Consider the following 27,727-nt stretch of genomic DNA (forward strand, 5'->3'; position numbering starts at 1 on the left):
TAGCTTGAAGAACAAGCTGGACCAGAAGATGAGTCAGCCTGTCTCCTTACAATTTAGGCATCCTTGAAAAAAGTCAGTCATCTTTATATTCCTAACCCTTAGCCACTTCCAGAGGACCTGGGTTCAATTTTCAGCACCCATCTTTAATTACAATCCTAGGGGATCGGATGCCCTCTTCACACTTCAAGGTCACTGCACACAGGTGGTACATAGTCATACATTCAGCAAACTGCAGATTGCATGGTGTTCATAGCATGTCCATTATCAGCCTGGTGGTATACTACTTTCATTAGTAATTTGTTTTTAGTGTAAGATCTCTCAGTGATGTATCAGTGCTGGCAATTCCTTGTGGATGACACAGCCTTTGGTATATATCATGTGCCTTGTACATGCGCTCACGTACATGGGGTCAAAGAATCAATGTTTGGGGTTCCTTTGGAGAGGTCAGCACAAACCTTGAGCTGAGAAGAGAGCATTTACAAGGAAAGTTATTTAGCTTCTATGGTTTGGAACATTTGATATCAGCTTTCTGAAATGAAGCAAGGTCATCCTCTGCTCCTCTTGGATTCTTAAAATGTGGTATTATTGCAGGGACAAAGATGCTCTCTGGCAAAAGTCTGATGCACTGGAATTCCAGCAAAAGCTCAGTGCTGAAGAGAAATGTCTTGGGGACATGGAAGCCAGCAACTGCCATGACTGCAAGCGGGAGTTCAGCTGGATAGTGCGGCGGCACCACTGCAGGTTAGCAGCAGGCGGCTCACCAGAGTGGAAGCTGGGCGAGGGATCTGAGACAAGTGTGGGTACCTAGCTATCTACCAAGGGAAGCGGAAGAAGAGTGTATTATTTGGGGTCCTAGCAGGACACTGAAGGCCCCCTGAAAGGAAATGAGGGTGGGGTTAAGGGGACCCACAGGCATGTGGTACACTCAGAGAACACCAACCCTTTAGCTTTTCTTGAGCCTATGGTGGATGTAGACCCTGCCAGAGAACACAGATCCTTCCAGCACCTAGGAAAGATGGGTGAAGAGAAAGGCAGATTGGGAGTTGGGTGCAGGTAGGTGCTCTCTTAGAGGCTTACCTAAAATCCTGACAGTAAATGTGGAATGCACACCTGTAGCCTGATGTTAGTCAGACATTTTCTCCCTGCCTCGAGGACCTACAGAAGTAAATCATTCTCTGCTAAGCTCACCATGATGGTTTTGTTGAACTCTTATGAAATGGGCTTACAGCACACTCTACATTAAGGACAGAGCTAGGTCTGGAGGGTCATGGGCCATCAGGAACCTGCCAACACAGAGACCTGTTCTGGTGCTTAGCAGATCTCAGTAATGCACAATCTATTGTACACCATTCTCAAAGCCTGTTCTTGTTTCATTCCCAGGATATGTGGCCACGTCTTCTGTTACTACTGCTGTAACAACTATGTTATGACTAAGCCCAGTGGCAAGAAGGAGCGCTGCTGCCGAGCCTGCTTCCAGAAGTTCAGTGAAAGCCCTGGATCCCCTGATAGCAGTGGCTCTAGCACTAGCCAGGGAGAGCCCAGCCCCACGGCTTCACCAGCTAAAGCAGGCCCCCAGGCCATAGGAAACCAAGGTCAGGCCCCTGCCTTTCCGGTTCGTAGATGTCACTGCTTTCTCACTAGGGCCAATTAGCTTGAGCAAGACTCATTCATTCAATGCTTCCCAAACTTAGGTGTCTAAGAGTTGCTAAATATATACTACCGCCAGCCTAAAACTTTCTTATATTTTTGGGGTTGATAAGCAAGTAACTTTCTCCTGTCGTGATTGTGATTTAATATGACTGTGTATATGCACATACTACCAGTGGAATATACCCCGTACCTTGAAGAGTCAGTCCTCTAGGACCTCCTTTCTGATATCCATTATCTGCTCAGTGGTAACATAAAACCAGCAGTTGTACCTTCAGTACTCAGCATCTTTCTCACTTTCTCATCCTCCAACTCAGCCAGGAAACAGGCGGAGGGTTTAATTACTGCTACTTCTGCATCCACCCTAATAGGTGACCCAGGCTCTTTACTGGACACTACTACACTGTAGGTGTAGAGCCAAGGATTAGAGCAGAGATGGCAAAGATGGGGCTTTTCTCTGTTCAGGCATCACTGCTGGCTACAGTTAGACCTTGTGAACTCTCCTTTGATCTCAGCCTGGATGCAGGCTAAGAAACCTTCAGAATCCTGCTCCTTCCTTCTTTAAATAGATCAATGGGCCCTACCATTCAAGAATGGGGTTTGTGCTTTTTTTTGCACATAGCATTGGGGTCTTCAAATCTTTCTCAGTCTCTTCAGTACTGAAGTTTGCAAGTCCTACATAGTCTGGATATGTATTCTTTATCAAACATGTCTTATATATGTTTCCTCCTGATTTACAGCTTTTCTTTTTGAAGAGCAGAAGTTGTAGTTTTGATAAAGTAATATTTATAATCACGTTCTATGTGTCAGTTTTTTATGTATCTAACTTTGCTAACACCTGTACTCAAAAGGTTTTTTTTCTTCTAAAAGTTTTGGGTTGGGTTTTTTGGGGGTTGGTTGTATGAGTGGTTTGTTTGTGACAGTAACTCACTTTGTAGACAAGCTGTCCTGCTAACTCTACGTAGACTGGGACTCAAACTCAGAAATCTGCCTGCCTCCAATACCTGAGTGTGTTAAGGTTAAAGGTGTGTGCCACCACATCTGGCTTCTTCTAGTTTTTATTATTTTTTTAGGATAGTGTGTGTGCCTGTGTAACCTGTTTTGAGTTAGTTTGGGGGGTAAAGTGATAATATAGAGTATTGGATAGTTTAGTTTTTACTTCTTGTTTAGAGTTGCCAACATCATTAGTTGAAGTCTATTTTGTTTTCATCAGAATTGCCTTTCTGTGTGGGGTGGAGTTGTGGCCCAATGATAAAGTGATTGTTTTGCATGTGAAATGCACTAGATTGAATTTCCAGTGGCACATTTGGGTGCACACACACACACACACACACACACACACACACACACTGCTTATGTATATATGTAAAAAGCCAATTGAAAATAGCAAGCAAACTAAAAAAAAAAAAACTGACCTCATATATTTGAGTCTGTATCTTTGCTCCATTCTGTTCATCTGTGTGCCTTTTCTTTTCACCAGTTCTTACTGTATGATTACCATAGATTCTATGTTTTTTGGTATTTTTGGTTGTTTGAGACAGAATTGACTTCTCTATGTAGCCCTGGTTGTCCTGGAACCCGTTATGTAGACCAAGTGGCTTCAAACTCACAGAAATCCACCTGCCTCTGCCTCCGAAGAACTGGAATTAAAGACATGTGCCACCATGTACAGCTGCTTACTGTAGAATCTTTTGTTGTTGTTGGGTTGTGGGGTAGGAGTAGGTTGTTTGTTTGATTTTGGTTTTTTAAGACAGGATTCTCTATGAAACAGTCCTGGCTATCTTGGAACTCACTTTGTAGACCAAGCTGGCTTTGACCTCACAGAGATGAGTTTGCCTCTGCCTCCTGAGTACTGGGATGAAAGGTGTATGCTACTATGTCTAGCTGTTTAAATAGATTCTTAATGCATCTGACTGACAGGCAAAGAAAGCCCTCCAATTTTGTTCTTCATCGAACATATAAATTCTAGAATGAGTTTCTCAGTTTCTAAAAATAAACCATGATGAGGTTTTCATTGGGATTTCATTGGACTTGGAGAGCAGTTTGGAGAGATTTAATATCTTTTTTTCTTTTGGTTGGTTGGTTGGTTTTTGTTATTTTGTTTTTCGAGACTGGGTTTCTCTGTTTAGCTTTGGAGCCTATCCTGGCACTAGCTCTGTAGACCAGGCTGGCCTCAAACTCACATAGATCCACCTGCCTCTGCTTCCCAAGTGCTGGGATTAAAGGTGTGCACCACCACTACCTGTCTGAGATTTGACATCTTAATAAAGTGTTGTCCATTTTAATCCATGAACATGATATGGCTTCCATTTACTCTGGTAAACATTCTTTTGTGTGTCTCTTGCCCATCTCTTTATCAGCCTCAGAAAACAGATTTAGGAGTGTAACTGGGTCCTTTTAATCAGTTTGTTCTTCTGGTTCTATGTTACAGAAACTTGAGAGGAAAAACATTACCTCTAAAGCCGAGGACAGCTAAACTGTTCTGACTAAGTAGCCAGATTCCCTTGCTCTATCTCAGTGGTAGGTGTTCAGCACACAAAGTGATAACAGTGTTTTGTGCTGAGGTTTCTTGTTTTGATTTCTCTCATTTTCTGTCTGCTCTTTATTTTTTCTGCCTCAAACCTACCCTTATATTAAATATGAAACATGTTTATGGGTAGGTGACTGGCACAGTTACCTGCCAGTTGAGTGGTCAAGATCAAACACAAGACTCAATGCCTCCTGCAGTTTTCTGAACAAAGAGAGATTCTGTTCTGCCCAACAGTGGGCCAGAAGAGGGGGTATGAATCAAGCAATCTCCTGTTTTGGATTATTTCTGACTGTGTTTAATGGAACAAGGCCTCACTGGATCAGTAGATTTTCTTTGTTAGTTTCTTATCTGATATAGTTTTGGTAGATTTTTTTCCTTCTAAATAAGGATTCTAGAGAATGTGGTAGTCCTTGAAACTTCTACTCTGCCTTTGAAAGACCTTTGAAGGAGGTCTTGAGGCTATATATTCAAAATCTTCTATAGTCCCTCTGTTTCCTGGAATGTTCCAGTAGTCCTCCTCTCATACCTAGATAGAATAGCGTCAGTTAAGAGACCATTTCAAATGTATTCATCTTGTTCTCCATAGCAGCACCCCTCACTTCCCTATGTTATCCCTAGTCTATGCCTAATGGTATGTTTGTCTTTTTCTCTCCTGCTTTGCCTCCACCACCCAGGAGCAAACTCAGTCTGCAGACCACCAGATGATGCTGTGTTTGACATCATCACTGATGAGGAATTGTGCCAGATTCAAGAATCTGGCTCCTCCTTGCCTGAAACACCCACTGAAACTGATTCATTGGACCCAAATATGGCTGAACAGTGAGTAGATGTTACCTCCATTTCCTAACTACTCATCAAGTACCTGTCCTTTGTACTTCCTCATCAAAAGACCAGGAAAATAAGATGCTAGAGTCAGGATCAACTGTCTCTACCAAGGGAAGATGCCTCAGAATGGTGTTCAGAGTCAAGTGGCTCTTAAAAAGTGACAATGCTTAGGAAACATTCAGGAAGGTACTGTATCAGAAAGTTCCTGGGAAGTGTGTGTGTGGTGCCCTGATTCAACATCTTCACTAAAGCCAGTCTTTGGCTTAGGCAACTGTATCAGTCAGCTCAGGCTGCCACAGCAAGAGACCACAGTAACTGTGGACAAAGTAGTTAAAACTGTTCAAAATTAATACCATTTATAGCTGCTTTGTGTTGGTACAGTGGGGGGAAGGGACTCTAGGGAAAAGAGCCCTCTCATTAAAGGCTTCAGAACATGAAAATCTAAATGCATTTTACTTTCCTTTAAAAAGAGAATGTCTGAAAAGATAGAGCCACAGGAGTGGTCTTCTCTGAAATAATCACCTAGAAAGTATTTTTCCAGGTTTAGCTACACAGACACTCCATTACTTCAGCTGTGATCCAAGAATACTTACCTTGGATAAGATAATATTTGGTACTTATCAAGCTGGCAGCAGAATTTGACATTATCTACAGTCTTTGTAGGCATTGCAGATGTAAGAGTTGCAGTTGTAAGAGGTTTGTACCAAGATTCTAGAGAACAGCCTGGGAGGCCAAGCAATATGTAGTAGGGTCAGATTCTCTGGTAGTCCATTAGTGGGATATGCATAAAAATTTGAGGGTAAAGCCTAAATTACAGTGGAGACCCCAATATATTGGAGATACCAGGAATGTAGAACATTTACCAAGGAAAGCTACAGGCACCTAGTAGAACCAGTCCAAAAGAGACCCTGTATGTGTAACTGGCAAGAAGGCCCATAAAGGTAGGGCTAATATCGAATGTGTTCCTCATGCCGGACATGAAACTCGGATTTAACGTTTTCACTGTTGTCGTCTCTTTCTTTGTTCTACCCTAATACTGCCTTTTTAGAATGAGAATGTTTATATGAAGTATATAATTTAAATTTTGATTTTACAGGGTCTCACAATTGAGCATACCTTTAGTTCTCAAAAGGGACTTTGAACTTTGAAGCTGAACTAAGTAGATTTTGTATTGTGAGATAGCAGTGAGCCATCTTGACCCAAAAGGGTCAAGGACTAAATGTTATGTTTTGAATCCTATGTCCCTGGCAAGTTTGTTTGGAATGTTTGATCCTAGACTTGTGGCACTATTTTGAAGGCTATGGATCACTTAGAAGGTATAGCCTGAATAATGGAAGTATAAGTCAGAGAAATTACTGAGGACCAGCCTGTGAAAGTTTTACCTACCCCTGGTTCCAGCATGAGTTCTCTGCTTCCAAGCCCAATGTCATATAAATAAGTCTGAATGGAGCTGCTCTGCCATGCCTTCCCTGCTATGATGGACTAATACTCTCTGAGCCATAATAAATCCTTTCTTAAGTTGTTCCTGTCAGATATTTTGTAATAGCAATGAGAAAAGTAGCAAATACAGTCTCAAAATTGCTTGGCCACCTTTTCTTCTGGTGAAGGATTTCTGTGAGCTTATGCTGACTCACAGTGAGATCTCTGTCTCCTGCTCAGAATCTAAAACAGAACCAGGAATTAACTGTTATCTTTATTGTGTTAATTTCTGCCTCATGGGAGGGGTGAACTCAAATCTTCATGAGGCTGTTAGCCTAGATTTTAGGCTTAAGTGTATCTCTACACTGGTGTGTTCTCTTACTAAAGTCACTGAATTCAGCTCATGGACAAACCCCTCTCATTGTCAGACCTAAGATTGCTCCTGTGACTCTGGACCAATTCTCTCCTTCCTTAAACACTTCTCTGACGTGCTGGTCAGTAATCATCAATGTTCACCCTGACCCCCATGACCCAGTGGTCCCCAAAATGTCTTTTCTTCCTTTAGCAATAAACTATATTCTGTCCTTGGTACTTGGAAAGCTGCATGGCCAGAAGGGTGAGTAGACCAGGAGCTAGGAACCCAGAAGGATGCCATGGATTTGAAAGCATCTTGGCACAAACACCTGTAACCTGCATAAAGCTTCCTCCCTCATCTTTCATCTTCCTCTTTCCTGGTAGGAACAGAAACAAAAAGCTTCTAGACTGCTGATCAGTATGTGTAGTTTTTGGTCTTGGGAAATCAGGAACTGTTCCAGAGAAAGAAAACTGCCAGTATGTTGGCCTGCAGCCACCAACACAGATCTGGGATTGACTGATGGGAATCTGTGGTCCTTGTACCTCACCTGTGTGAATGAAGAGCCACCTTTCTACACTATAGAGTGTGTGTTAGCATGTATGGTAGCTTTTCCTTAGCATTCCAAGATACCAAGAGTCTGATAAAGTATGGGAAAGAAAGCCCTACACTTGCACCAGGACCCCTCACAGGAAAGTTAGAGGGAAAGGTACTCAATCTGAGGAACAAAGTAATGAAAGAGGAATTAAGCTTTGACCCTTCCTGGAAATGGCAGAACAAGGAAAAGTCTCCAGATCCAGCTTCACTCTCACAGGGAAACCTAACAGGATCTCCTTTTGGCAGCTGCCTTTCCCCCATTCCTATCTTATCTTGATTGGTGATAATTAGCAGGAACACAGCCCTCACCTGTAGCAGATAGATGCCCTTCACACCTTTCTCCCTCTGTGTCCTACACACCACTACACACCACTACCCAGATTTCCAGTTGTTCTCAGAACTGAGGTGATAGGTAGTTGGCTCCCGTGGCCTCTGCCCAGCTCACATACAGCCAAAGTCTCCACAGTCTGGCCTCCTCTCTCAGTACGAGATATACAGGCTGTTCAGGGTGAAGAGCTTCAGCTCCATGCCCTGTGGCCATGCAGTGCAGCCTCTAAATGAGCTCCTTTAGCTGTTTGGGAGAGCCTAGAATCTACCCCTCCTCAAGAAAGGCAATTGGAGATAGTGCCTGGGCCAGAAACCTCCTGAGGAGATAGGTTGATGCTGAGTTTTGATGTCAGCCTGGGATGTACGTATCTTCTGTGTTCACATGTTTCTCAGTATCTTCAACTTGTAGCCTCATCTTTTTTTTTTCTTTAAAAAAAAAAAAAAAAACAAAAAAGCCTCCTTCAGGTACCCAGATTACACGAAATGATCTGAAACCTACCCTCAGAGTCTGCTTGCCAGCAATCGCTTCAGAACCAGGGCTTTGTGGTCAGAGTGTTTAGTGGAGGAAGTGTGGTCACCAACCAAGAGATCTGATGCCTGCTGTCACAGAAACGAAACAAGGACAGGATATGGTGATCATGGTTAAAGTTCAAAAGCCACCTTATGCCTGTATTAACCAAGGACGTCTGACTGCAGAGGATTCCAGGGCAGGCAGGCTCTCTGTGGTATCACACCTGCCTGAAAGCTCTGTGGCCAGTGTTTGGGGGAAGAGAAGCTGCTAACAAGGACCAGTCCTCACTCACTTCTCCTCTGAGAAAGGGAGATGGCAGTACCAAGCTGCCTGTAAGACAGCACTAACTGAGCACCTGGCCTAGGTGCTACTTTGAAGGCTCTATGGAAGCCGGAGTAACCGAGAGCTGGGTTCTGTGTTCCCACTTCTGCTCTCTTGTGGCACCATCTCCTCATCCAAGACACCAAGAATTCCCGGGTGACCCGATGGCCTCTAGAAGAGAGTCACACGCATTCGCCTCTCTGGAGACATAACCGTGGCCTTCATATGTCTGACTGAAGCCAGAGCCCATAAGCTCGTCCATGATCCTAGAAATGAGGAACGCAGTGGGAGGGAAGCACACAGCCTTAGCTCTGAGGCTCTGAAGCGTATCTAGGACAGTCTGGATTCAAGCCGGGTCCATGTTCATCCAGCTCTTCCCCCAACTCCACTGTAGCGCCCTGGCCTTTGATAGGATCTGCTGCTATTGAGCAAGAATGGGAGTCAGAGGTGAGAAAAAGAGATCACGGAGAGCTTGAGACTTCTAACACCTCTAAGGGAGCCTGCAGCAACAGCCCTCCTGGGTCATAGTGCAGGTCAGACACAAGCTCTCTTTAACTAACACATGCTGGGGTCGTGTGTGTGTGTGTGTGTGTGTGTGTGTGTGTGTGTGCGTGTGTGATTTATTGCTAATGGTGGTATAGATACAGAAAGAGATAGAAACATGCCCCAAGTGGAATAGGTAGATGCCCAGAAAATGGGGCAAATAGTGGCTTAGGAGGCATGAGAAGAAAGGTTTCTGTGGGGAACCTAGAAGAGGACATGATCCAGCAGGTTCTTCCATTTCATTTGGGCAGACAGTTGGTCAGGGAAGGCCCAGGGAGCTTTGTCACCCGGCACTGTGAGATGATGAGCCGTGTCTTGAAGATGCTTTCTGGGATTAACCTAGGGTGGCACTATCTCTGAGTGCTAAGTGCCCAATCCTGCCTCTCTCCAGAATACCTGTGTAGGTAGCTACAGGGCCCTTTCACCTGAGTCAACTTGCTTCCCATTTAGAGCCTATATCTCCTGAGCTGGAATATTAGGGAAATCAGGGTCTCAGGCCCCGTCCATCAGCAGTGTTGCAAATAAAGAAGAATCACTTAAGGTTAGCCTTATCACCCTGCATAGAGCAGGCTAGTTGTTTAAGCACTTGATCTTGCATGTCACTTTACATAGCAAGGAAGTGTACTATAGTCCTTATGTATGTGTTTGATAAAACAGTTCAAAAGACCATATGGGTACTCCAAGGTGTGGTCACATTCTGATGAGCCAGGATTTATGTGGCATGCCCTGCATGTCCAGGAAAAAGTACACAACAGCCTGTGTGACTACACCCATCCGTATGGATGGCATAAGGAGCCGCTACTAGATCTTCTAAGAAATGACTGCTGCTAATTTGGGGACCTTTCACCTACAAATAGATTGCGCTGTGGGGTGATTTGATTTGATTTGGTTTTGACTGGGTCTCATGTAGCCTAAGTTGACTTCAAACTTTCTCTAGGTGAGAATAACCTTAAACTTTAGATACTCCTTCCTTGACCTCCCAAGCACTGGGATTGTAGGTGTGTTTCACCATGCCCAATTTGAGTGTGGTGCTAGGTCCAAACCCAGGACTCCATGCACACTGGGCCAGCATCTACCAACTGAGATTCCTCCCCAGTCTATTGTGCCAGCTGTTTCAAATGTGTTATCCCAAGTCCTCCTCATATCAACAGAGAGACTTGTGCTGTCTCGTTAAAAAGAAATGGCCAGAGGTTAAGGGATTTGTTCAGGTCAGGTATGCTGGACTGTGTCTTTAACCCAGCACTTGAGAGTCAGAGGCCAGGCTGGTCTACACAGCAATATAGTAACGAAGGAGGGAAGGAGAAAAGGGAGGGAACCTGTAGTGTGAGTGCAAGCATGTTAATAGAGGCTGAGATTGATTTGCTCCCAGTCTCACCTGGTAAAGGGCAGAAAGGCAGCCTGCTCTCTCCAGCCCCGAGCCCAGGGTTAGCTAACCTCCCATCGTTCTGGCCAGCCTTTTTAATAGATGTCCATATTTAGGTAATGCTTTAGTGGTACAAACACCCAGCAAGCACCTACAGGGCTGTTCGCCTGACTGTCAGTCCAGCCTGGCATGTACAATTACCTCATCCTGGAGCAGTATTACAGAGTTGAACAAATGCACCCCACATCTTGGGCAGGAGCAGGAAGCCACTGTGAAAGCAAGATTGTTCCCATTGGTATAGTCTATTTCCTTCATAGACCACTGCCCCCAAATAATTTTAACTTATTTCCTTTATTCTAAGCCTAGAAGTTAACTGGGTTGTTTTTGTGCAATTTGTGAGAGTTTAATTTGTTTTGTGTCCCAGGTATACCAAATTAAAGTATAATGTAGAAGATTAAAGCAGTTTGAAAACTTGTAAAAGGTTTTATTTCTTAGCTATGAAACTCATAATATTTGATATATTTGTGTGGCAGGCATTGGAAAGTTCCATTTTTTGTTTTTGTTTTTGTTTTTGTTTTAAGATGAGCAAAGCCACCAGAGTCCCTGTAATTTGCTTAGAGTTGTTATAGTCGTAGGCTCCTTTTTACACATTTTTCTAGTATTATGTGGACCACTGAAATTCAGCTGTTTATTCTGGCCCATTTTCAGTCTCTCGTGCTGCACTTTCAAAGGCTGATCTGAGAAAATATGAGCATCCACAAGTAAATACAAAAGTCAGACCTCTGGGTGAATCAGCTTGGTTCATCCCTAGCAGGTGCCTGGTGACAGGTCTGAGCCACATAGACCAGACTTGTGTGGGAGGGTTCTCAGCTCTCCACCACTTGCCCAGAGAAGAATCTTGTGAACTCAGGAGCCCTGCATGGTACCTGCCATCAACAGCTTTGCTGATGCAGCTCCTCTTCAACATTTAGCCCCAGACTGGGTAAAAGGGAACCTGAGATCTCTAGAGTTGGCATTCTTGGGGATGGAAAAAAGAAAGTGCTTACAAATCTCAAGACATTCTCCTCTGAGCATTGAGGTAAAGATATTAAGAACAGGGTATGTTTACATCTGAGAAGCTTTGTATACCACCACAGTTTTCAGTGACATCTCCACGAGAGTCCACATTCTGTAAGCAAATCCTTTCTTGTTGCATCCAATGGACATAGCGATGCTCCTAAGAATTCTGATGCTAGCTTCTCCAAGTCTGGCCAGGCCTACTACAACTGAAACATGCTGGTGGTCTCTGCATTGTGGGAGGCAGAACAAGTCTTGGAACTGTCCTCAGAAGACTTCCACTGACTTGAGACTCCCAAGGAAGGGAAGCAGCCAATGTCCTTCGCAAGTTTCCAGAGGTTCTTCCGGAACTTTAAGCCAACAAAGGCATAGAGCACAGGGTTAAGGCAGGCCCGAAGGTATGCTATAGCCTCTGTCACTATGATGGCATAGTGAAAGCTAATCATGTGATAGTACTCCCTGCTTGTGCTCCTGATTAAAATGGCAAGGTTGAAGGGGGTCTGAGTCAGCAGGAACACAGCCACTACAACAAAGATGATCTTTAGAGATTTGTGCTTCTGGAAACCTCGAGCGTGAAGCAAGGTCTTGATGATGCTTGAGTAGCACACAATCATAGTGAGCAATGGCAAGAGGAACCCCAGGGTCATCTGCGTGGTAAGAACCACAGTGGAAATGGCCTCACTGTGATACTGACAGACGTGTGTGTCCAAACGTTCAACTCTGGCATAGATGATCTGTGGCAGAGAGACCAACAGGGAGACCACCCAAGTGAGCAAGCAAGTGATCTGGCCCCAGATCTTCCACTTAGCCTGCTGGTTAAAGACTTTGGTAGCCTGGACCACTACGATGAAACGATCCACCGTGATGCAGGTGAGAGTGAGCATGGACACATAGAAGTTCACTGTGTACATGCCATGAAGAGTTTTGCACATGACCGTGCCAAAGACCCACTCATAGGTGCCTGCATAGGCCCAAAAGGGCAGAGTACAGACAAATACCAGGTCAGCCACGGGCAGGTTCACCAGGAACACATCTGTCAGACTCCTCAGTTTCTGATAGAAAATGTATATAACCAGAACCAGGGAGTTCCCTACCAGTCCAAAGACAAACACCGTCAGGTACATGCAGGGCAGAAAGACCCCCTTGAACTTTAGGAAACGCTCATGCTCCTCGCTGTCATCACTGGACATGTTGAAGAGCCAGGGATCTATATCGTCGTCCATGGTGTCTGTTGTGGCAGAATCTGTGAGTCAAAACCCAAGAGTTATGTTTGGTTCTGTCCAGGTGACTGACACTCTTTCTTCCCACTGTCCTTATTGATTACTGACTGCATTTAGGAAACAGATTGTTGTCTTTAACCCACTCGTTACGCTCGGTAACAGCAGTGTGTTGAAGGTGGCCATTTCCCAGGGGACACTGCTCGCCCAGTGTGAGGGAATCTTCATTAACCCTAAAAATCTCAGACTCCTCCCATGCATGTCCCACAAAACACTATGCTCAATTGTTTAAGAAAAAGAAAAGATACCATACAATCAAGTGGACATAGTAGCCCTTTGGTTTTTTGTTTTATTTTGTTTTGTGTTTTCTGTGTTTATGTATTTCATGCGCACCAATGTTTTGCCTACAAGTCTGCCTGTAAGCTCTGTGTGTGTAGTGCTCGCCAAGGCCAGAAGACATTAGAGTGCCTGGGACTGGAGTCACAGATGCTTGTGAGCAGAGCATCACGCGCAGATCCTCTGGAGACTGTCTGGTACTCTTACCTGCTGAGCTATCTCTCTGGACTGCTGTCTGTCAGGGAGGCCTGCCTCCGTCTGCTTCGGTCTCATAGCAGGTGCCTGCCACTCTCTGCCCTGTGCTGATCAGTTTTTGTCAGTTTGACACTAGATAGATCTGAGAAGGACTCTCACTTGAGAAAATGCCTCTGGAAGATTGGCCTGTGGGAAGGTCTGTAGTGCATTGTCATTGTTTTAAACTTTTTTTTTTTTTTTTTTTGCTTTTTAAGACAGGGTTTCTTTGTATAACCGTCTTGTCTGTCCTGAAACTTGCTTTGCAGAGCAGGCTGGTCTTGAACTCACTGAGATCCAACTGCCTCTGCCTCCCGAGTGCTGGGATTAAAGGCGTGCACCACCACTGCCTGGCTGTAATGGATTTTCTTAATGAGTGATTGAGGTGTGAGGGTCCAGCCCATTGCGAGTGGGGACACCCCTAGGCTGCTGGTTCTCTGTGCTATAAGAAAACAGGACAGGCAAGCTAGGAAGGAACAAGCCAGTAAGCAGCACTCCTCCATGGTCTCTCCTGCTCTCAGTTCCTGCCCTGATGCACTGATATCAGGACATGTTCTCCCCACCTTGCTTTTGGTCATGATGTTTTATCACGGCAACAGAAACCCTAACTAATATAGGCCGCTTGGTGTGAAAAATCATGAAAGCCAAATCAAATCCTTCTAGGAGGCTTCCTTACTGATATCCTCAGGAGTTTGGAGAATGACAAGAACTGTGTCTGACTGGGGAGTTCTTCCTGTTTACTCATCTTGAGCTGTATATTGTGAAGGGCAATTGATGAAGAAACAAGGGAGAGAAAACCCGTAGGTGCCCAGAACTTTGACTGACTGGGGAATTAAGGTGTGGTCCTGACTCTCCAGACCACACTTTCCCATTTATCATCTGTCAGTCTATAGCATCTGTGCTGGAGCCTCGGACCCTGGAGAACTGGAGTGGTGCATGAAGTAGGGTGGCTGCTGAATAGGTTTGCAGCAATGACCACATGCCTGCCTTTCTTACCCAAGACTTCATCCTCCTTGACTGTCATGTCTCTGACCCTGTTCTGCCCTGTTCTCTCACTTTACCAAGGACAGGTAGGATATAGGGTAATGTAACCCATAGCCTGACTGCAGGAGCCAGGCTAACCTTGCCAGTGTCCTGGATGCATATCCTACTAGTGTAGGTTCTAGAAGATGCCTTAAGATGAGCAAGTGTTTGGGTAGAACCTCTGTAAGATTTACCAAGACAGACTATTCCCTAGTCCAGAAGAGGGCATGTGAAAGTTGACGACATCCTCCCTTTTTAATCCACGTGAACATTTCTTGCCCTGAAGTTGAGTCCTAGGAGGAAAGTGTCCACTCTGATGGTTCTACAGCCCCTACCTTCCCTAGAGGCATAATACTTTTTCTCACCTCAGTAAAGCTACTCATTGTCCCATGCCTAGACCTCGAGGCTAGATATCCAAGATATCCAGTCTTGATGGGCTGAAGTTGGTCCTCCTGTCCCACAGCTTTCTGAGGTGCTAACATAAGGTCCGATACTGTTGCATATGTTATTGGTTCACATAGGGACAGTTTATTTTTCATTTAAAATATGAAAAATTAACAGCTTTGCTTTCCTAAGAGTGTCATCTAGTTCTCTGTTATTCTCTGACTTATATTTGCCATTTTGTCGTCCTCTTTTTTCTGGATCCAACCCTAGCATGACTCTTCAGAAAATGTACAGATTCGTATTCAGTGTTATGCTGGCAGATAGGGACTTGACCATACACATAGAGTATTGAATGAAGATCAATGGACTGGGGAGATAGACGGCTGTCAGACCTGAATTAATTCCCTAAAACTCACATTTAAAAAAAAGTGGGCATGCTGGTCTATACTTGTAACCCCAGCACTAGGAGGTAGAGACGTATTCCTGGAGCTCACTGGCCACCAACAATCTTACTAGCCTATGAGGTGAGTTCCAGGCCAGTGAGAGACTTTGTCCCAACAAAAAAGGTCCTGAGGAAAGACATTTGCGTACACACGCACATGGACCCATAAATACACAAGTATGCATGCGCACACACAAAATCACTGCCCCTTATATAAAAAGTTAAGAATATTTCATCTATAATCAAATGTTGATTTATGAAAATGAAAAAGTAATAAAACTTTGTACATAATGTAAAAGCCTTATAGTAAACCATAATTATATCTGAAGCATAAAATTAACTCAAATATTTAAGAAGCACTTTTAATTATTTTTGAAATTTCAGTATATCACTGAAAACAGGACAAATACGAGAAAAACATGCAAAAAAAAAAAAGTATGAGCTCTTATGGTTACAACAAATAGATGGCAGCCTTGATCTTCCTGCTTCCACCTCCCAAGTGCTGGGATTGCTGCCACACCTGGCCTCCAAACCTTTGTAATCACAAACCTCTTTGAGAATCTCATTAAAGCTGTAGACCTTCACTGAGAAATAAGTGAAAGTCTGTAATTCTAGGGCTTCGTGTGTAGCCGAATTCAGTAGCTTGCACCCTCTATACAAGTCATGCTGAAGGTAGGAATCTGAGACAACCAACAAAAGCAAATGACTCACCAATAGGGAAACCCCAGTAGCTTTGTTCCAGAGTGAAGTGTGCTCCTTCAAGCTCTTCCTCTGCTTCTCTGTGATGTGTGATCTGTGTTTCCGTCAAATACTTAAAAGCCTTCAGCTAGTGAGTGACCTGCCCCCCTCTCTATCCTACAGGCAGAGTCCTCATGACAGTTTTGACAAGCCCGCCCACTTAATTTGAGAGTCAAAGATGAAGCACATTCAGATGCTTCGTGCTCCTTTTTTCTTGGCTTGGCACGTATCCTGCTGTTAAAGCTGATAGGCTTCCATTTTCTAAAGAGGGGCAGTAAGTAGATTTGATTTTTGTCCACTGATGATGGTGGACTTTGTGCATTAAAATTACCTTGTTTACTGGTCATTCATATCTTTGAAACATTTTGGGTCTAGGCCAACACAAAGTCCATGCTATGGACTAGGCTCTGTGCAAATGTCCAACATGTACCGCACATGTCTCACAGCAGCCCTAGGGACTCAGTTTATAAATGAGAACATAGAAACCAGAGCCAAAATAACTGGTGAATTCAGAGCTAGAAGCTCCGGTTTCTGGTCATCCCCTGACCAGTGGTCCAGGCCGCTTTTAGCTGTCTGGCTGTGCTGGAGGGCCAGATACAGCCCTGCACTCAGCCCCCACAGGCCCCTTCCAGGCAGTGCCCTTGTCTTGTCTAGAACCTGCCTGGACTTGCCCTCCTGGACCTTCCCCATGTAGTAGATATGATCTTAATGTGGTCTGGCTATTAGTTCCCATGAGCTAGTATTGCTAACTTCTCTGGGAAATTACCCTAGGAGTAGGACCAGAATCTAGAAGCTAATCATCAATCTTGCTCTAAGTCAGGTATGCCAGAGGCTTCCTCACTTCCTCATTAATGCAGTGAACAGTGTGAATAGATGCATAGGCTGCTCCAAATACCAAGAGGGAGATAGTTGAAGCACTTCTCCTGAAAGAACACTTTGGGGGCTGGAGAGATGCCTCAGCAGTTAAAGAGCACTTCTTGTTCTTGCAGAAGACTGAGATTTGCACTCACAGGGTATTGTTAGAATGACCTGAGATTTGTCCAGCTTTGCTATATTCTTCTCAGAAGTCATTTGTTTTCCCCAGTGAGAACAGAGTCCCATCTCAACCCTCTGTGATTGTACATGAACATCTATAGGAACATGCATGGGTGAATGTAGGGAGATTGGATGCGTGTATTGGGGATGTGTGGTTCTTTTGTCATAGCACTGCAAAGAAAAGTTCTGTGTAAAACAAAAGATTTTCAACTAAATTCAAGGAACTAGTTCATTTGGGAGCACTTTAAAAAAAAACATTTTACTATTTATATCTGTAGTATAATTGCCCCAAGGTCCTTAAATTCCTTTGAATCAAAGATCTAAACTTCTCCAGAATGAGTGCCCAATTGCCTTTGCCTTGCATTCCTCTGGAATACTTGAATATCTAAAATAGAATTGAGAAAAGAACGTAAGGGAAGTTGTAGGCACTTTTTGCTGCAGTCTTACTTCAGAAGTCACTTTGTGCTAACCTTTTCTAGAAACCTGGCATTCTCAAGCCAGAACTATTGGGATATCACTTTTAGGACCCAAGATTTTTCACATTTCCTACTGTTTGTGGGAGAAGAGGTTGGCACAGGGCACTTGTGAGAGGCAGAGCTGTGGAGGACAAGTTCATGGTTGAATATCCCTGAGGGAATAGCCACCACCATTTACAAGTAAGCCAGGAGTGGCTGGTTTGTTGGCACTTGTTGCCGGTCACGAGGGTGGTCCTGAAGGTTTGTGTGTTGTGATTAGACCATAGAACTAAGTCTTCAGAACCAGCATCTTAGAAGTGTTGTTGCTAGTTTCGTTGTTACAGAAAGGAAGTCAGTTTCTATGGTAGATGTGTCCTATGCCACATGGTCTGTCAGCAGCCTGTGTGGTGACTGCACCCTTGAAGGCTAACTAGTGCAAATTTGGATCTGAGATCCTAGTTTATTTGATTTTGATTAGTGTAAGTTTGGACAGAGCAATCTGAACTGAAGACTCCCAGTCCCCTGCTGGAGCCTGGGACTCACTGCAGTAAGTGACAAAATGGAGACAGACCTCCAAGGAAGACCATAAGCAGGACTCACCGGCTGCTAGGCATTCCTCAAGTGGAGCTTCTGTTCTCGGTAGCCTAGAGAGCTATAATAAAATGAAAAGTGAGTTACAATATTTAGACTTGTGAGAAAGAAATGCTAGAGGCCCCACCGGAAGTACCCAGGTGGCTCCTTGCCCAGAGAGGTATGAACTTCTGATCACTTTGGGGGTAGGGCCCTTAACCTTGGCCTTGTTTCTGCACCCCTTTATTTCTTTTTCATAAGAATTTTTTTATGTGTGTAGATATTTTGCCTGCATGCATGTATGTGTACCATGTGCATACAGTGCCTGTGGAGGCCAGAAAAGAGTGTCAGATCCCATGGAACTGAAGTTACATATAGTTGTAAACTACCATGTAGTTACTGGGATCCAAACCTGAATCATCTGGAAGAGCAGCAAGTGCTCTTAACAGCTGAACCATCTCTCCAACTTCAAAGATTTATTTATTATTTAGGTACATCTGTGTGTGCATGTGCATGTGAGTGCGCGTGCCGAAAGAGGCCAAAAGAAGGCAGGGTGTTGGACCTCCTGGAGCTGGAGTTACAGCTAACCCAACATGAATGCTGAAAACTGAACATGGCTCCTTTGGAAAATTAGGAAACACTCCTAATCGTTGAGCCATTTTTATTCTTTAGTAAATTGGAGTATTGATTACATGCACCTTTGATAGCATGTGGGATGGGAAAGTCCCTTACACTGAGGCTCATAATGCAGACATTTGTTAAGCTTCAACTGCAATGAGATTCCTAGGAACACTGGGATCATCACCTTAGAGCCATGTTTCTCAACCTGTTGTTTGCAATCCCTTTGGGGGTCACATGTCAGATATCCTGCACATCGGATACTTACACTGAAGTTTGTAACAGTAGCAAATTACAGTTATGAAGTAGCAATGAAATAATCTTACAGTTGGGGTCACCACAACATGAGGAACTGTATTAAAGGGTTGCATCATTAGGAACATGAGAGCCACTGCTTTAGAGGGAAGAGCATATCAATGGACCGGTGGGCATGTCACTCTAAGAAGTCAGAGAAGCTAATGGAAGACCCTACTGCTGGGGCAAGGTCACTTGAGAACACTGACTTCATGGACTTTTCTGAGAAAACTGCTTCAATAGGAAAGAAAGGACTTGGCTATAGAAGGAGATAGGGTGCCCTCTAGTGGTCCTGCTTATGTTTCCTGACTTTCTCAAACTTGCTTTAATTTATCCCTTGATGCATTTACATGACTACCTAGGAGAGACCAAATTTCCCAAAAATGATGCAAGGCTTTTGAAACCTTGTGAAATTGTAGTAAATGCGCCTTGTGTCTAGGCAGAAAGGAGCCTTTGGTGAGAGGAAAGTTTGAGACACACTGACCATACCCATGGGATATTTCAAGAGTCCTCCAGAACTTTTGAGACTAGTTTCAACATCCGGGGAAGAGGTCATCCTGGGCAGGAGACCTTCCTAAGGCCTTCGCGTGGGAGCCAACTATTTTCTTTCTTGGGCCTATGTGTCTTCTTGGGCATAATTGTCAGCTGAAGTTGGTTGGATTATGAGACCCCTAAGAGCTACTAGCCAGGCTGGGCATAGAGTCCTGGATGGGAGCACACTGAGCTGCAGTCAAATTATCTTAATTCTGGCACGAATCTTGCTTTGGAGAAATAGCTGGGACTCAAGTCCCCATCCAGGGACTTTTATCTGCCCATGTGTTTTGAGGGTCAGTAATTTTGCAGGTGTTCATAATGTTCCATGGTCAGATAAATACAAGAACACGCCAGATAAGACACTAACAACCAAAGAAACTTCCATCCAAATCTAGCTTGATGAATCCGTTAATTTAATTAGTGTTACTTACAGGTGTGTGGGTAAAATGGGGAACTGCCTCACCAAAAAGCACACCCTAGAATAGGTGAGAACTCATAACAGCTGCATTTCTGGAGTTTTCTGTACAGCCTTCAGGTAGCTGCCTGAAGAGAGTCTCCTCTCTCCAGCAATTAATTGCTGCTTTAAAGGTGGGGGTGGAGGAGTAGGGGGATGGGGCTTGTGAATCTTGTACCTTTCTCCCTCCTTCCTTTTTTTCTTCCTCTGAGATGCAGTTTATCCATGTAGCTAGCCCTGGATGCCCTGGAGTACTCTGTAGACTAGACTGGCCTGGAGCTCCTAGAGATCCACTTGCCTTGGCCTCCCAAGTGCTGAAGGCTACACCACCATGCCAGGCAAACTGAGTTCTATAACTTTTATGCACTTCTGTCTTTAGCTTACTGAGTCTTAAGAGCTCTCCTCCATCTGAAAGGGAATGTTTTAATGAGGAAGAAACACCTAGACAACTGCCTAAATGACTTTCTAAGAGAAAGATGTATGTAACCCTTGCTCCCTGTGTATCGGTTATCCACAGAGCACTCTTTGGCGACTGGGACAGCCCCAGTTCCAAAGCAGCTCCTTCTGTATTCCTAGTGGTACATTAGGAAGGAAAGAAAAGGTAAGTATTCCCTCTGTCCCATCTCTGCCTAGACATATTCTTGTTCCGACTGAGCCGTGTCAGGGTATCTGATGCTGGAACCGGCTTTGCAGAACCAACAGGACTAGTACTGAGGAGCAAAGAGGCAGTGGTGCTGGTGTCGTGCCTGCCTCCCCTAAACATAGAGAAGGATTTACTGATGTGGAAGGGGAGAGTGACTCATTGGTGTTTATACTCACACTCCTTCCAGGCACTCCTGCAGCCCTGTTGTCTTTCCTCTGCTGTCCTCAGAAGTCCTTACATGACTCCATTATAGGCCTCAGGCTGTATAACTTTGTGTGCTGATAGCTAACGGCCTGTTCACCTTTATGATGTTTCAGGGACACTACATCAAACTCACTAACCCCTGAAGACACTGAAGACATGCCAGTGGGGCAGGATGCTGAAATCTGCTTGCTGAAGTCCGGAGAGCTGATGTAAGTGCCAAGCTAATGAGTGGGCCTCTTGTGCCAGTGGAGAAGAGTCCCAGGAGAATGGAGTATGGAGGAGGGACACTGGTCCAATCACAACAGGAGCTGGCTCACCCAGTGCTCTGTTTTATCACCAGTGGAATAATGCAGATCTTTGAGGGCAACAGGGCCTTTCTCAGCCTAGATGTATGTGATTCAAAGACTCAGATGCCAGTCGGTCATAACCAAAGGACAGACATCCAGCCAAATGGGTAATGATTAAAGACACAGACACATATAGGAGTAAGTAAAGCAAAAGCAGGCTTTCTTAAGAAAATTTAACAAAAAGTAAGAAAATGTAAAATAAAGGGGGAAGAGTTCTAAGAAAGGAAAAAAACATCGAGCTGTTTTCTGGGGGCAGGACTTGTAGCAGGGAACTAGACAAGACTGAGGTGGTTTCAATTGGCATGGGCTAATTCCCTGAGCATATCACAGGCCAAGCCAATTGAAGAATCCCAAACTCTGCATAGTCTCCTCACCCAGCTGAGGAGATGATCGTGTGCGCTTCATTCACGTGCTGCTCACACAGGGGAGTAATCACAGTTTCCTGTTCTTCTCTGAATAGCTTTGTTAGCTGTTGGTCTTGGCTGTCTTTTGTCTGCTTGTCTGTTAGTTGTTGATTTTACAGGTGTTACTGGCCTCAGAACTTGGTGGAGTCTGTTGGTAGTTCGTTAAACTCTTCTCTTCAATTTGTAGGGATTGTTTTATTTTGTTGTTTTTAGGCAGTGCTTAGAATTGAACTCAGAGTCTCATGCGTAATAGGTACATTACCACTGAGCTACCATCCCAACCGCACCTGCTTGTGGTGTACTTGTTTGTGGAGAGGTAACATTAACTCCTGTCACACCTACTAACATCTGGCTGTAGTTTTTCTGTGTTGCCTCATATCCAACTCCTGATTTACAGGGTGGCCTGGGGTGATCTCCTTTCTGAACTAAGTAGAAGAATCATGTTAGGAATTACTCTTACCCACAATTTAGTCTTTTGCAGTTAGCTGGATTAGAAGCAATTATATGTGAAAGGCCAACAGTGCCTTGTATTATGTCTCTCAGTAGGGCCCTTGTAGAAGTGGGAACCAGCCAGAGACTTACATATGTCCCCCAGTAGGGCTGTGTGGAGTAGGAACCAACTAGTGCCTTGAGTATATCCTCTAGCAGGCTCTTGTGGAAGTGGGAACCAGCCAGAGCATACAGACACTGACTCTTCCCCAGAGCCCTGTCCTTCCCCTTATGTGATCGGGTTGGCTCTACCCCCTCCCATGTGTTTCAGGCCTCTCTATTTGAACCCTGATGTCTATTTTAACTGCATTAGCGACTTCAGTTTGTACTTTCTATCTTTAAAGCATAATTTATATCCTTTAAAACTTGTTGTTTAGCTGGGCAGTGGTAGTACACACCTTTAATTCTAGTATTTGGGAGGCAGAGGCAGGCAAATCACTGTGAGTTTGAGGCCAGCCTGGTCTACAGAGCAAGTTCTAGGATAGCCATGGCTAGACAGAGAAACCCTGTCTTGAAAACCAGAAAAAAAAGAAGCTGAGGAAAGGCCCTGCTTCATGGTAAGAAACTAAGCCAAGGTATTCAGCTCCATTTGAAGGTCCTGTTACCATAATCCCAGGTTAAGCTTGCTGCCTTTGAGTGACTGAGGAAAGAAGAAATCTACTCAGCTGGTTGGCGCCTGGGATTAGTGGAAGCAAGGCTTCCCGCACCGTCAGCCTCATCCTCTGATGTCATCTCATGCAGTATTTGTGCCTCAACCTCAGACTGTCACAGCACTGTCCCCCTGCATAGTGGATCCAAGGATGATTGGCTGTAGGAAGAGGTCAGAGGCCTCCCCTCAGCTCCACAATCTTCAGTGTTACCACAATGGTCATGTGAAGAAAACATGGTCATTTCAATTCTACAGATTTGGAAAATAAAACAAGACAGTTGTGAAATCTGACACAGGTTCTCTCAGGTTTGACTTTTCAACCCCTCCACCCCTTCTCACACAAATCTGCGGAGAGGCTGTGGGAGGTGTGTCTAATAGGGTGAGAAGAGGCGGCAGAACATAAAGGCTGGACCAGCCTCACAGATGTGCACTCAAATCCTATCCATAAGAGACTCAGAGCAGTTCAGTTGTCCCCATAGTTTCCACGGGCTTTCGGGTCCATGTGGGCAAGGACTCCCTGTATCTTTCACAGCTCTGACTCGCTGGCAAGAACTATGCCAGCTGTGTGGTAAGCACTCAAACCAAAGCTTTTGTCTGAGCTGAGCGTCTTATAAACATGTCAGTCAGGGGTACCCATGCTTAACCTACAAAGAGTCTCAAATATCCAGTTACCTCAAAGCCTCAGACAATCCACTGAACCAAGTTTCTCTTTGCATTTTTATTTTAGGATCAAATTACCCCTCACAGTGGAGGAGATCATCAGCTTTGGGGAGGGTAACAGGGAGCTGTTTGTGAGGTCCAGTACCTACAGCCTGATCCCTATTACTGTAGCTGAGCCCGGCCTCACTATCTGCTGGGTCTTCTCTTCTGACCCCAAGAGCATCTCTTTCAGTGTGGTCTTCCAAGAGACAGAAGACACACCACTCGACCAGTGCAAGGTAGGCCAGGTTCCCTACCAGCGTCCTTATCACACGCTCCAGGTGCCTAAGCAAACCTTCCCCAGAGTGGGCAAAGCATCCAAGACTTGATTTCTTTGGGGAAACAAGACCCAGAAGTCAAGTTCAGGAGAACTATCTTCATTTGGCTGAAGGTTATTCTGTGCCTCACGTATTCCATTTGACCTTGGGATAGATCTGTAGGTAAATCTCAAAGACTTGCAAGAGATAGGACTCTCACAGAACTCTGCAGAGCAGAGTAGGATACCTTAGGAGTTATGGGCTCCATCTCCAGTTATTCAATTTGAATGTCCCAAATGTCACCTACAAAGACAACAGCAAAGACAGCCCCAGTATGACATGGTCAGTTGAGCTTTATAACATCCAGGCTATTCTAGGTGTAAAATGTTTGCAATGAAGAACTGCAGTTCTCAACCATGTGGCTATACACTAGAAACCCAGGGAGAGACTTTAAACCCAAATCCTTAGGCCAAATCCCAGACCACTAAATCAGGGTATCAGGAATACAGTGCAGGCAACCCTCAGCAACTCCACTGAGCAGCCCAAATTGAGTAGTTCAGAGCCACAAAAGGGCTGGGTAGAAGCTTGCAGGATGCTGATTCACTGTGGGGTGAGAAAGAGGGATCCTCGCACCCAGCAGCTGAGTTCCCATGTTTGTAAGGCAGAGAGGAGGAATGAAGGGTAGAAATGCAGATTGTATATGAATCATGAGAGAAAAGAATGGAGAAAAAAAGAACTCTCAGACACAGGAGGTTGCAACAAAAAGTGAATTTTAGGCAGTTAATTTTCCTAGGTAGTTAACTAGCAGAGGCCTTTTTGCTTTACCTTGCTAGAAATCGATTATGAGTAGGCAAATGGCTCTTTGATGTTGATTTTCAGCAAATTTCTCTGTGTTTGGAACCAGCAATTGAAATCCTCTGCTGTCAGAGTCCTGCAAGCCTCAGGTGCTAGGCCCTTAGCTCCATAAGCGTCTCTGAGCTGTGGACTTCGCCTTTGCTCCTTGATCTCCCATCAGTCCTCATGACAGATAGAGCTTAGGGGCCTGGTTCAGCCATCCTTGTCTCAGACTTACAAGGAGCCCTTCCGCCCTTCCTGTGTTTAATGATCACCACTGTCTTTTCCCATCATGAACACAGTGGGGCAGAAAAAGCCCATGTCTAGAATATTTAGGTGTTCCTCTGCCCTTCCAGGCCCAGGTCACCAGTCAGCAATGAAGAATGCTGTTTTCTCTGTCTATGGTCCCCTGAAAAGTCATGAGCCTAGGCAGCATATTTCTAGGTCCCCATGTTTAGTACCTGTCCAGGGGACTTCTCATATGCTCTTGACCAGCCTAGGCCTTTCAGAAAACAGATGGCCGTATCTCATAACAACACATGAAAACCTTGCTGGATCCTTGAACAGTTAAAAGCTGAGCTCTTGCTGCATCCCACATTCTGTAGAGTCTACTGGGGACAAAGAGATATAGGATGACACCCAAATCTGTTCTTGAAGCATTCTGAATGAGAGAGAGTTCTGAGAAATAAAGACCTATGACTCCAACTAGAAATCACAGTATGAGTAGGTAGGCATTATAGGCACAACTGGAAAAGGACTCCTGTGTCTACAGAGAAGGCCACGCTGAGACTGTCTCGTTGCAGGGTAAGAGGGGTAGATAAAAACGGTCACTTCTGATGCCATTTGCTATATTAGGAGCTCAGAGTGCTCTGTAGAGCTGGTGGTCTATATAACCCTTTATGCATAGGTTTTGCTAAGTAGACAGTGTAAGGCACTGGGGGATGGGGAAAGTAGGAAGGAAAGAGAATACTGGTCATCTCTTCCTGTCACACCTTCAGTTTTGTTTCACTTTATCATTGGGGGAGGGGATGAATTAATTCATGGCATGTACATGGAGACCAGAGGATACTTTTATAGTGTCTCTTCCCTTTCTCCTCTTTACATGGTTTTCAAGTTGTCAGACTTGCAAGGCAAGCTCTTTTACCTACCAAGCCATTTTGCTAACTCATATAACTTCAGTTTTAAGTTTAGGCCTGTGCTTTAGCTGATATTCAGGTAGAAGACCTTGCCCCCCATGGGGATGAGGTTGACCATCCAAGGACTAGCTCTGATCCATACACTATATGCCCAGATTTGCACTTAGGGGATAAATTTGTGATTCTGAAAGAATAAACAGGAGGCTAAGATTTAGACTTGGAAAGATTAAAATCACATGGACTGGCCAGCACCTATCCAAGAGAAGGGCTTGTGGTGATGCCTTGTGAGAGGCCATGGGTGGAGCTAGGGCTGTCTTTCCTGGAGGAGGCGGGGCCAGGAGCTATAGAGAGCCTGAATGTCATCATCCGGAAAGAGGACTGTGTCCTAAGGACAGCACTAGGACCTACATGAGGCAGCTGGTCAAATGGGCACTTAGAATGTTCCTAAAAGCATGGAAGAAATACAGCTTCTCCAAGGGATGGGACAGATTGGCTCTAGTGTGGAAGAAATGCATACGCACCATCTGCCTACAGTGAGTGGGATAGTTGACACCCCACCCTTGCTGGGGCTGAGTTTTCGTCCCAGCCTTTACAGCTGTGACCTCATTCAGCTTGCCTAGAGGACTCACAGCCTTCAGCTTCTGTGACACCTTATTGCTCTCCCTGCCAGGTCCTCATTCCCACCACTCGATGCAATTCCCACAAGGAGAGTATCCGGGGCCAGCTGAAGGTCCGAACCCCTGGTATCTACTTGCTTATCTTTGACAACACCTTTTCCAGGTAGGTACCTAAGTTGGTCATGGCATCTCATGGGTCCACCTGTCTCTATGCATCATTGCTCCTGTTCTCTAGCACTGAGGCAGGCACTCAAAATCAAGACTTCGTTGTCAAAGTTTTTTTGCTAGTGATTCTATAATTTAGACTCCTTCGCTGCCTTCACTGCTCATGGTAGGTTTTATAAAGCAGGTCTGTCAGTTGCTTTTTGTTGCTGGGATAAAACACCATGATTAAAGGCAACTAAAGGAAGAAGGAGTTTAATTGACTTTTAGTTTCAGAGTCCATAATGGCAGCAGGCAGCCAGAACAGGAAGTTGACAGGTCACATCTTTATTCACATGCAGGAAGCAACGAGGGCAAACAGGAAGTAGGGGAGGCTACAAATCCTCACAGCTCACCCCCAGTGGCATACTTCTGTCAGCAAAGCTTTTCCTCCTGAAAATGCTACATCCTCCCTACACAGCATCACCAACCAGAGACCAAGTGATCACATATGTGAGCCTGTGGGGCACATGGGTTATTCAGGCTGCAGCGGTGGACCAACACTTACCTTGTCTTACCGTATACTGACCACTCAAGTTTTAAACGAATATTCCACAACAGCCATGTTGTAGGTCACAGGAGCAGTCTTTGCCATCTTGACTTCTCCATTTACTTCAGGCAGTACTGAGGGTCAGCTAAAGGCTCTAGGGGGTCTGATCTCAGGAGTAATCATCATGAGAATATAAAAAGGATGGTAAGTAGGTGACTAGAAAAGGGAACAGGCAGAACAGACAGACAGCATCTATCACATGCACAAGTTGAGACCTCTGTCCCTAGAGAAGGCTTCTGGTTTCCAGGGAGCCTCTTCACTGGGGTTCTTTCTTAAAGTAGACCTGTCTTGGCTGTGGCTGTCTCCCTTCACAAGTGTTTGGCTTTTAGCAGAGTAACTTGTTAGGATATTCTAGGCAAAGGTGTTCCCATACCCTACTCCAGGTCCTCAGGTCCTGAGTTCTCAGGCCTGTGGACAGGGTTGCCTACCATGCAAGAGACCTTCCCACTTGTCCTGTGTTGCCCTGAATAATAGAACTCTGCCTAAATCTGTAGGACTTTGGAGTGTGCTCAGCTTCCCAAGGAGCTGACTGTGGTCCCCATCTAGGTGAGCAGCAATAACAGTAGGGAGCAGGGTTAGGAGAGGATCAGTGTCTATGTAGCCAAGCTCTGTTCTTCCTGCTGCAACTCTAGTTAACCATTTCATTTTCTGTAATGATCCTAGAAGTATCAGTGCCTCACTGAGCCTGGCAGTGGTTCCAGAAAGGGGTGTGACAAGGGCCGCATGCAGCCTCAGGCTCCTGGAAAACCTAGGGTAGTGCGGTGCTCTGGAAAATGATCTCTGTCTATGGTACATAGAGATCAGAACTGACACAAATGTCCAGTGTGTGTGACATACATTCTGGCTTCTGCTGTGACCTCCTATGGCACCTAGTC

General features: G+C 44.9%; 2 protein-coding genes across 7 annotated transcripts in view; one reads left to right on the forward strand and one right to left on the reverse strand.

Annotated features, from left to right (window-relative positions):
• Positions 1-27,727, forward strand: part of Fyco1 (FYVE and coiled-coil domain autophagy adaptor 1) — a 66,169-nt gene that overhangs the window by 35,135 nt on the left and 3,307 nt on the right. For 3 of the 6 annotated variants that reach the window (XM_050141488.1, XM_050141489.1, XM_050141490.1), the window contains exons 12-17: positions 592-741; positions 1,381-1,592; positions 4,852-4,996; positions 20,783-20,878; positions 23,286-23,496; positions 26,155-26,264. In XM_050141488.1, the coding sequence (XP_049997445.1) occupies positions 592-741; positions 1,381-1,592; positions 4,852-4,996; positions 20,783-20,878; positions 23,286-23,496; positions 26,155-26,264 (924 nt within the window). The other 3 variants (XM_050141491.1, XR_007591529.1, XM_050141492.1) reach the window with 3 other exon arrangements.
• Cxcr6 (C-X-C motif chemokine receptor 6) lies at positions 11,236-17,576 on the reverse strand. Its single transcript, XM_050141493.1, has 2 exons — positions 15,836-17,576; positions 11,236-12,734 (listed from the first exon to the last, which is right to left on the reverse strand). Exon 2 carries the CDS (start codon positions 12,712-12,714, stop codon positions 11,695-11,697), a length of 1,020 nt encoding a protein of 339 aa, XP_049997450.1. The 5' UTR covers positions 12,715-12,734; positions 15,836-17,576; the 3' UTR covers positions 11,236-11,694.

This window comes from Alexandromys fortis, unplaced genomic scaffold, assembly GCF_014885135.2.
Source record: "Alexandromys fortis isolate MF-2015 unplaced genomic scaffold, M_Fortis_MF-2015_v1.1 scaffold_44, whole genome shotgun sequence".
In the NCBI taxonomy this organism is placed as follows: domain Eukaryota; kingdom Metazoa; phylum Chordata; class Mammalia; order Rodentia; family Cricetidae; genus Alexandromys; species Alexandromys fortis.

What these genes read in the sequence shown, in the direction of transcription:
- Cxcr6 (XM_050141493.1), bottom strand. Translation starts at nt 12,714, where the DNA reads ATGGACGACGATATAGATCCCTGGCTCTTCAACATGTCCAGTGATGAC.